This window comes from Macadamia integrifolia, chromosome 6 (assembly GCF_013358625.1).
Source record: "Macadamia integrifolia cultivar HAES 741 chromosome 6, SCU_Mint_v3, whole genome shotgun sequence".
Taxonomy (NCBI): Eukaryota; Viridiplantae; Streptophyta; class Magnoliopsida; order Proteales; family Proteaceae; genus Macadamia; species Macadamia integrifolia.
The window spans coordinates 841,887-852,521 of NC_056562.1; the positions used below are offsets into that span (position 1 = coordinate 841,887).

The 10,635-nt window shown below is 38.7% G+C and overlaps 2 protein-coding genes across 6 annotated transcripts in view; both read right to left on the reverse strand.

Moving 5' to 3' along the window:
- Positions 1-1,110, reverse strand: part of LOC122082749 (histone-lysine N-methyltransferase ASHH2-like) — an 18,559-nt gene extending 17,449 nt beyond the window's left edge. For both annotated transcript variants that reach the window (XR_006141392.1, XM_042650513.1), the window contains exon 1: positions 944-1,110. Coding sequence is in view for 1 of the 2 variants with exons in the window: in XM_042650513.1 (XP_042506447.1) it covers positions 944-1,069 (126 nt within the window). In the remaining variant the exon portion in view is untranslated. The remainder of the gene's footprint in view (positions 1-943) is intronic.
- A 2,892-nt stretch (positions 1,111-4,002) lies between these two features.
- LOC122081043 (putative E3 ubiquitin-protein ligase XBAT35) overlaps positions 4,003-10,635 on the reverse strand; it is a 14,682-nt gene continuing 8,049 nt past the window's right edge. For all 4 annotated transcript variants that reach the window (XM_042647992.1, XM_042647991.1, XM_042647990.1 and 1 more), the window contains exons 4-7: positions 8,673-8,753; positions 8,467-8,555; positions 8,191-8,342; positions 4,003-7,493 (exon numbers count right to left, since the gene is read on the reverse strand). In XM_042647992.1, coding sequence (XP_042503926.1) covers positions 7,406-7,493; positions 8,191-8,342; positions 8,467-8,555; positions 8,673-8,753 — 410 coding nt within the window. In that variant the 3' untranslated portion in view covers positions 4,003-7,405. The remainder of the gene's footprint in view (positions 7,494-8,190; positions 8,343-8,466; positions 8,556-8,672; positions 8,754-10,635) is intronic.

Consider the following 10,635-nt stretch of genomic DNA (forward strand, 5'->3'; position numbering starts at 1 on the left):
AAAAAAAAAAAACAAAAAAAAAAAAGGAAATAGAAGAAAAAACCCTCCAAGAATTCTTGTGAATTTTCTAACAAAAGTCTCAGATATACCTACACATAAGTTTTTTAAGCCCAAAAACAGATGGCACCTAATTTTATAAAGCTACTGGTTATGAACCTTCAGATAAGTATTTCCCTTCCATTAAACTGTCTTCCAAGACGTTACAATAAGCTTCACCTATTCAGCAACTCCTTATTGAGACCAGCCATTTATGGTTTGCCAATCAATGAAAATTTGGCCACTAAAGCTGTTCTCTACAAAGAAAAAGTACATAATGTTTAAAATATTTTACATTTTCGCCTCTTTGGATCTTTGCTAACAAATTGTAGGAATTCTGAATGTGTTAATACCTTGTAAATTTTCTTACAACCTAGGGCTACAATGCCAGCGGCTATTAGGTCTGCTCTTATCGTTTGAAACCAGTTTGAAGGGTAGTCAGGAAAATTCTAATACTAACACCATTCATTGTACCAAAAACTGCAACATGAATTCCATGTGCACTGTACCTAGCTGACTCATGTCCTGTGAACTGGAACACCAACTAAAAAAAGGGTGTAATTTTGTTCTAAGAATTACAATTTTCTGATTTGAAATTAAAATTTGAGCCAATTGTCAAAGTTAATGAACAGATGTTCATTTAATGAACTTTAACATGTGACCACAATCAAAAGGAATGAGGCTGGAATGCAGAGCAAAGCACTCAGAACTTGAATGTTTTTACGAGTATGCATTTTCATATCAAGAACCAATCACAGTACAGCAACTGGGTCTAGAATCACATATAAAACATGATTCTCAAATTTCAATAATAAAAAATTAAAAAAAAAATGATATGAGCAATCGAAACCACAAAAAAAATTCTTCAAAAAAATAGGAATAGAGGTCACAAAGGATAAGACAGCACCTGTACATCAGAATGTCTTGTCAGTGTAAGTATTGAGTCCTTAAAGCTGCACAGAAATAACATATCAAGACCAAGAGTAGAAAAGCTTAAACAATTTGATAATAAGAACATTAGAAAAGGCAACATCTAGTTCACATAGTTTGGGAGAAATGATTTCTGTAGGTTTGGTAACCATAAAGAAAAAGATATCAACAAATGTCCGTCAAGGTTACCATCAATGATAGATGGCAATTGGTCAAGTTTAGACTTTAGAATTTATGTGTGTATTCTAATAGTATGTCATAGCTGAAAAGAGAAGAGCCAAAGATGGCATGGAGGTCTCGACGGATTGATCACTCTGAGCAATGGCTGTTGCCCAGTCTGGAACCAATCCAAACTAAACTTTGTTGGAAATTGGTAGGTCCATGTGCCTGTGAGTGTTATATGCAGGATTCTGTTTCTTTGAAAGGGAGAGAGGGGTTTCATATGGATCAAGGTGAATTCGACATGGGCATGTTCCAAATACACAACCCAAATCTTACCCAAGGTCGTCCAACTGGGCAGGGGTTAGTCAACCCATAAAGTATGAGGAAGCGCGGGGGACGGAGAGATAAATAAAAGGTCTGGGAATGCAATGGGATCCAGATTGTGAATTCTTTTTTCTTTGTTGGCTGCCTTCTGGAAACTCGTGTTAAAGAATGCAATGCCCCTTGCGTCTCCTCTCTTATTGCTCCTGGCTGATCTCGCTTCTAAACATGCCCATCACCAAAATGGCCGCTTCTGGTTCCTTTGGGACGCTTCAAAATTAAAAATATCCTTGTTGTCGTCTTCCTCTCAATCCCTCCATCTCCTTATCTCAGACAGCTTTGGGAATTCTCCTTTCTTTTTCACTGCCTCTTATGCCTTTAAACTGCCCAAATGATAAGAGAGGTTCTCTGGAATGATCTCAGAAATGTTGCTGGTCAAATTGGATCCCATCCTTGGGGCCACGGAGGAGAATACAATGTTATTCGATATAGCCATAAAAAACAAGGAGGTGGCCCCTTGGACTCCTCCTTCGTTGACGTCTTCAATGACTACTTGGAGGATATTGGAGTTAATGATCTAAGATGGTCGGATCCGAAATTTTCTTGGAACCACAGAAGAATAGGGGAAGATCAAATTGTTTGCAAGCTTGATAGAGTCCTGGTTAATGAAGCTTGGCTCACCTTCTTTCCCTTCTCTCAAGCCTCCTTTGATCCTTCTGGTATCTCTAACCATACTCCCATCTCTTTGTTAGTTCAACCTTATACCTCTTTTGGCCCGAAGCTGTTTAAATGGTCATCTCACATTGACTTTCCTTCGACTGACAAGGAAGCTTGAGACATACCATTTCAAGCTTTCTCCACCCCCCTCATTGCTTTTGCCAAGAGACTTCGGAATGTCAAGAAAGCTCCCAAGAGCTGGAATGCTAACTTCTTCGGGAATGTCTCCTCTCAAGTTTTGGATTGCAGGAATAAGTTATCTATTCTTCAACTGAAACTCCAAGATGACCCTCTCAACGTTCCCTTGGCAGTTGGAGGAAAAGCCACCTTGGCTGATATCTCTCCTCTCTATTGGCTCAAAAAGAAAATTTTCTTAGGCAAAAAGCTAGAATTACATGGTTTGAGGTTGGTGACTCAAATTTGGTCTAGTTCCATAGACCTTTGAGGTCTAGAACCAATTGCAACTCCATCCCCATGTTGATTTCTCCTGCTGGTTCCCCTGTTAACAATGTAGAGGAGATTAAAAGTGTGGCTGTTAATTACTTTAAAGATCTGTTAAAAGGTTCTTCTGCAACTGCTTGTCTTATTCCTGAGAATCTCCTCAACAATTTCTTGCCTGGTGAGTTCTTGGGTTCTATGCAAGCTATCCCCTCGGATGCTGAAATTGGGACCGCAATCCTCTCCCATAAAGCCAACAAAACTCCTGGCCACGATGGTTTAGTATGGGTTTTTCTCATTTGCTTGCGACATCATCAAAGTCGATCACGTCAAGGCTATTATGAGCTTCTTCCTCATGCCTAATCAGATCAAGGGCGTCTATCACACCTTTCTTTGCTTCATCCCTAAAAAGGAAGGAGCTTCTACTATGGTGGACTTCAGGCCTATCTCCTTATGCAACATTCTATACAAATTTATTGCAAAAGTGCTAGCTAACATGAATAAATTAGTGGTTGATCTCCTCGTCAGTGACAATCAGCCGACTTTGACTCCTGATAGAAGCATCTATGACAACATCCTCCTTTGTAATGAAATTGTCAAGGGCTTTGAAAAAAAATCCCACCTGCCCGCTGCTCTCTTGAAGGTGGATAATCATAAAGCTTCAATTCTTTGAGACATAGTTTTTAAGGTGGTAAGGCGACGGAGGCGTTTGAGGGTCTTTCGGAGTGCCTTAGCGATAAGGCGGGCATAAACCGTCGCCTTATTGACTAAAGCGTTCCTGTGTAATTTTTTTATAAAACCAATCTGTTTGACTCAAATCCTAGTTGAATCCTATTACTCATTTGTTAAATAAATATTAAAGGTTCATATTCATCCCAATGTAAGATATTCATCAAGAAAACAAATCAATAAAGTGAATAAACTAAGTTCATCTTCATCAATCATCAATCATCAATCATCATAACATATTAACATATAATATAAATACATAATTATGAAACAAAGTTATAAATATAAAGAAAAGAAGACATAAAAAATACAAGTATTTATTATACTTACCTCTATGATGCCAAAATGAGTGCCTAAGCCCTAAGGTCGTCCACTATATTTCTACTCTTGTCAAAGAAGAATGAAGCTCACCATTGCCGGAGCAAAATGGTCGACTGGATCAGTGGTTCTTCCTTGTTCCTTGATTCCTTCTCAAAGCCCTTTTTTAAAACCCTTGACAAAATCCAAACCTTATTTGTGAATTGTGTTTTTGTTTTGTTTGTTTTGGTTATTTTTGGTGGAGTAAAGTTGATCCCATACATCTCAAGTGTTAACAAAACCATACACCTACCAATAAAAAATCTATATTTGGAATCTTCATCAAGTAATTTTAAAATGTGTTTAAAAAAAAAAACCCATAAGGCGCCACTTCACATAAGGCGGAACACTGCCTTACCATCTCTAGACCGCATCAACGCCAAGGCGCTGGTAAGGCGACGGCTTACCAGCGCCTTAAAAACTATGGCTGAGATCACTGCACTCAAGTAGTAACAATTTCTGGGTGAAAAACCAGAATCGCAGGCCTTGTGTTGTATCTTCAGAACAGCAACTGAATCAGCATCCAACTTGGGACCCATCGAATGGAGGTCCTGGGGTGCTGGTTTGATCCTCCAAAGATCACCTCCAACTGTTGGTTGAAGGCTGAGATCACTGGACTCAAGTAGTATCAATTTCTGGGAGAAAAACCAGAATCGCAGGCCTTGTGTTTTATCTTCAGAACAGCAACTGAATCAGCATCCAACTTGGGACTTCAGTGGATCTCAGTTGGTCTCAGGTAAGCACAGAAAATAATAGAAATAAGAAAAGAATCGATGGAAAGGAGAGAAGGGGGAAGAATAAGATAGATGGATTAGGCCTCTCACCCTCCCATAGTTTTAGGCATCCCACCTCTCAACAGAATCTCTCAGCCACGAAGAAAAACTTCTATTTTATTAACTCAAACTTGTCTTCAAAAGAGCTGGGATCGATTCTCTAAAATAGACTACAAGCCTTTACAAAATCGGGAGCAAAGAAAAAGGAAAACTTTAGTTCCTTCAGTAAGAATGAAACAAAAGGAAACTAGAAGAATATATAAACAAAGAGGCTTTCCTAATTTAAGACTCTCGCTTGACAAGAAGAATAAACAAAGAAAAAGGAAATAAATCACTCTTCTCAAAGCTGCTGATCGATTCCTCTGGCTTGCTGGTTAAGTCTCACCATAAGACAAAACTTCAGCCAAAAACAGAATCGGTAGGAAGTGCTTGGTCTCTACAGCTGGCTCCCATAAGGCTGGACTAAGCTGGACTGCTTGGGGATCGATTGGCTGGTCTTGCTGGTTCTGTCTTCTATCAACTTGGACTGTTTCTCCTTGCTTCTATTATACTTCAGTCCAATCAACCAATCTACATCAATCTTAGGTTGTCATCTTCACAAGGTCCAGAAGCTTAAATAAGCATATCAAGATACCTGTTCTATATTAGCTTTAACGTGGTTATATAAGATCTCATTGGAACTCCTTCGAAATAGCTCCGATTGGCCTAAGGCTCTGGTCGAAGGCAGTCCTTCCAAATGTGATCTGAACCCTAGTTCCCTGCCCCCTATTTTCTTCTCCACTAAATGAGAGAAGATTATAACTAATTTGAGTTCTGTTCCTACGCTGTGTTCAGCTTCAGAACTCTATTTGATTCCCGAAGTGTTAATTTGAAGGCCTGTTGTTGGAAGTTCATACCATTGTGGGTGGGTAACCTTGGTGTGAAATCTGGAACTACTGACCTCCAGACAAGGGATATTTCTCCATCGAGGTCTTGCTGGTTTTCCGCCTCATGTTTCGGCTGGAGGCAGAAGATGATCTCCCACCCCCTTTTACGATTATCTTTTAAATTTTATTTCCCTTTTTGCCCTCCCCTCCTACCTTTAGTCACTTTTGTTCTTATTTACCCCATTGGATAACCCAGATTAGGCAGGTCTTGGAAAAGCATTAAGGGATCATGAAGAAACCATTATTTATAATGGAGGCTCATGGAAAAATCTAGAGCCTACAAGAAGGATCTCCAAATGGTCTTCATTGACCTAGAAAAAACCTACGATAGAGTCCCAAGGGAGTTAATTTGGCATCTTGGAGAAGAGAGGGTGTCAAGCAAATATGTGGATATAATTAAAGATATGTACGAGGGCGTGGTGACTAGTGTCAGTACTGTGGGAGATCAAGGTAGTAAGTCCCAATTACAATTGGGTTACATCAAGGATCAGCATTAAGTCTTTATCTGTTTATGCTTTTTACACTTATCATAGATGATTTAACCAAGGACATTCAGGGGGAGGTTCCGTGGTGTATGATCTTTGCATATTGTTCTCGTGGATGAGAAAGTAGTAGGAATTAACAATAAGTTAGAATTATGGAGATGTACTTTAGAGTGAAGAGGTCTTAAGATAAGTAGAACAAAGACGGAGTATATAGTGTGTAACTTTAGCCACACAAAGATGGATAATGAAGCGGTGAAACTAGGGGAGAGAGAGATACCGGAAAGTGACTATTTTAGATATCTGGGATCAACCATAAACAAGGAAGGGGATATAAAAGATGATGTTTCTAACAGAATTAAAATAGGATGGATGAAGTGGAGAGGTGCTTCTGGAGTGTTGTGTGATTGACGTATTCCTCTAAATCTTAAAATTTTACAAAATTGTTGTAAGACCGGCTATGATGTATAGGGCAGAATGTTGGGCAGTCAAGAAGCGTAACATAGATAAGCTAAGTATTGCAGAGATGAGGATGTTGAGATGGATGTGTGGCAAAAATAGGAGAGATAGGGCAAGGAATGACCAGGTTAGAGCTGATCTGGGAGTTGGCCTGACTGAGAACAAGCTCTGAGATTGTCGTTTAAGGTGGGGTGGCCATGTTCAGTGCAGGCCTTGGGATGCCCCAGTAAGGTGGAGTGATCAGATCCAGACGGAAGGAGCTAAAAGAGCTAGGAGTAGGCCTAAAATGACCATAGATGATGCTGTCAGGAAACACATGCAAAAGCTTGGTCTTGACCCTAGTATGGCTAATAATGGAGCTGTTTGGAGAGGAAAGATTCATGTGGCCGATCACTTGTAGGTGGGATGCTTCTGTGGCTTGTAACTTCCCTTCTTCTATCCTTTTCTTTTTTTCTTTCTTTTTCTTTTATTTTACCCTCTCTCATATCCATGTAGCCGACCCATTAGCAGAGAAAAGGCTGAGTAGTTGTTGTTTAAAGAAACGATTAATTTTGTCCTCACAGACTATTCAACCACACTGAGTTTGAACCCCTCCATATGGTTTGAATCACTCACTTTCCATTCAGTGGCCACATCTAGAGTTTCAGGGTGACTCAACTAACTTTATTCAATGGTGGTATCACATGTTTGAGATTTTGAGGATTCACATAATTTCCAGAGTTGCATATTCCCATGTTTCTCAAGGTCAAAGAAAACATAATTACCCTAAATTGCAAGATCTAGAAATCCCTTGACAGGAAAGCTCACCATGATAGGTTTTGGGGAGTGTTGTTTATATAGGGTTGCACCCCATTGTATAGACTGCTTTCCTAGTTTATTTTGGTGGTTGTTGTTGTCCCTTCATTGTGCTTGCATATTATTCTCCCTCCACTAATTAGCAAAGTAGTTATTCATTGGAAATGCATTCGAATAGATTGTAGGAAGAGGGAAAAAAGAAATAAATATATGTTCAATATCAAAAAATGAGAATTCAGATTAAAATTAAAATTTCTTCAAAGTGACCCATGATGTTCCATCATACCTGTGGACTAGAATATACAGCAACCTCTAATTTGATAGGGATTGCAGTCTTACGAGAGCCACAAGGGAGAACCACAACCCAACTACAAGCATTGCAGATATTAGTCAGCACACATACCCAGCTATGAGAGAGGCAGGATTTGCAACATCATGAAAGCACCATAACATGGAACTCTCAAGTTCATTAATTCAAGTCCACACATATATGTTATCACCTAAGATTACCAGATAGAGATATTGGTACAGGCACTATCACTAGAAACATGGAGACAACTCTTCATTTTCAGTAATCCATGTCCTGGATGTGATTAAAGGTATACCAATAAGCTCATAGCATGATTTTTTTTTTTTTCCAAATCTTAAGCTAAGTATATCTCTTTTTAAAAATAAAAAAAGTTTGAGGTGGTGTTCAGTATTCCTGTATTGCCAAATTCTATGAAAAGTCAACTACTTAAGGAGTTTTATACCATAGGACTGGTTGTTATATACCTTTTGAATGTGTGCATATGCACTTCATGTTTAATCAAGCATAAAAGAAAATTTCCAGAAGCTAAGTACATAACATATGCTGTTAACAATGGGAATGAGGCCAAGACTCTAAAACACGCAGTACACCGGGTCCATAAACATGTTCAGGTATCTGGGTGTCATAGTTAAGTCACTTCAGTATAACTCAGACAACAATAATCATATGCAATCATTATATATAAAATTAATATATATCTAATGCAAACAGAATGCATGAGTCTATGGAGCTCTAAAACACAAAATGCTACCAACATTTTTCTTGATAACCACTGAGGGGGTAATGCTTCCAGAAACTCTCGCCCACGCTCACGCATTTTTCTTGATAAGAAGTGAGTGGCTAATGTTTCCAGAATCCCTGATCCATAAATCTCACGCATCCATCCAGAGAAAAAGCATAAATGGCCCTGCAAAAGAAACCAATAGAAAAACTCTTCCTTTACCAGAAGAAAAGTTTTGTTGACATCCATGCACAAGAATAGCCACTCTAAGCCACAGACTATTGGCCCAAACTACAAACTTTAAGAATACCTCAATTGCACGGACAACATTGATATGCCCCTTTGATCTAGCGACTTCAAGTGGGGTCTGACAATCATCATTCATCGCCAGAGCATTTGCTGAAATATTCAACAACAGTTCTTCCAGTAAGAACAATGACAGATGGCAATCATTAAAAAATAGGCTGTCCCTCCAAAGAACTGGGGTGCAAGATCAACGCAAAATCAACAACATACCTCCATGCGACAGAAGTAACTTCACAGTTTGGTCAAGACCTCTTTCCGCCGCGTGATGTAAAGGAGTTCCCACATGAGACCCTAAATTACACAGAAGGAGAAAACCCCAAAAGAAGAAAGAAAACATTGACAAGGTTTCATTTATTCACGTTCAATTTCATCATTGATTCATCACTAACAAATAGAAGGAAAGAAAATAGTGTCAATCATAGATGGATCAGAAGTGCAAGCTCCAAAATCATACCATTGGTAAGAAGAAGCAGACCAAATAAGAACACCAAATTTTAGCCTGTGTTTTTCATCCACTAGACAGGTATATGTCCAAATAAATAAGGCATTAATGAGAATTTCTACCTATTTTCATCCACTAGACAGGTAAATGTCCAAATAAATAAGGCATTAATGAGAATTTCTACCTATTTGCTAAAATCACGAACTAACTATGAACCAAGAGCCTTTTGCATGCAGAACTAATTTTACCAACACAAAGTTGGAACAAATTGGAATATGGGTGCAAAAATCTTGTTACATTATTTCTCATGAATCATGGTTGCATAGCGATGGGTAGAAGTAAGAGCATTCACTGAGGGACTGTAATGGTTTCCCTATATATTGAAGGATGGTTCGAGAACCAAACAATTTCGGATTTCCATGAGGCACAGTAAATGATTTCTTTCAAATAAATGGTCGAAGGTTGTCCAATTTAAACTTGATCATGGGAAGAAGAAAACTTTCAAACTGAGAGATCCATATTCCATAGTAAAACTCAGGCCATGGTGTTCAGCGATCACACTTCAGTAATCCAAATTTTGTACCACAAAGTGACAACCAACATCTGTAATATGAACCCAAAATCAAAATGAGGAAGAGAGAGACATGGAAGAGCAGCGCCAGGATTATTTTGGGGGATGAGGGCGGGGAGGGGGGGGGAGGGGAGGGGTGGTTCATTCTTATATTTTGAAACCAGTTCCAGAACCCCAAGAATTTGCTTAGTCATGGGAAGAAGAGAGCTTTAAAATTGAGTAAACCATAGGAAAGACCACAGCTCCCAGACTGATGCTTCACAAACCAACTTTTGTGCCACAGAGTGAAAAACGAAAATTACTAAGTGCACACAATACACAATAAGGTATCACCTTAAGGTGGACCTCACTTCAGTACGAGGGTGGAGACCACCATTGAAGTAGGAACCCCTCTTCTAATGGGCCATATTTACTGTATTAACCACACAAAAGTAGCTTAGACAAATAATTTAAGCCCAAAAATGCATTTTCTGTTTCTCAAAGAATGAGCGACAAAGGGAACAATCGAGAAAGATCTCTTGTTTTTATTATAAGATCATTTTTTTATCCGCATATGTTTGTTAAGAAAACTAATTTTCTCCTCTGAGGAGAATAAAAAATGAGAAGTGTTCAATTGCAATACGAAAATATGACTAAACAGGTGAAAATTAAACATAAAGAGCATTAAAATTGTAAGCAGCTGTACCAAAAAAAGAAAAAAAAAAAATTGTAAGAAGCTCCAAAGAGTAATGCATTAATCATTTAATATGCCAATTCTTGGTATAGATAACCTTCTAAATTGCATCGACCTTTGATGAGTCCCGATCCTCTAAACTAAGGAAACTTGGAAGATAGCATGGTTCAAGATCCTGCTATTAACTCCTTGATGGGGACATCCACGTATACCAGCGGCGTAGGAGCAAGACCCAGCCACATGTGCATTCCATTTGGCTGGAGGAAAGCTAGAAGAAAGAAGAAGGAAGACTAGAAGCTGTAGTACTCTACCGTGAGAATGAGGAAAGAGACTATCGCTGGTCTCTTTCTCTCTCTCCTATCGCCCAGATTTTGTAGGCCCACAGATGGTTTTGTTATTTTAGTAGTTTATTTCATAGTATCTTGTTTATTTAAGTATTTGAATTAAGTAGGAAACGATCTTATTTCCTATTTGTTTTTTTTTTTTT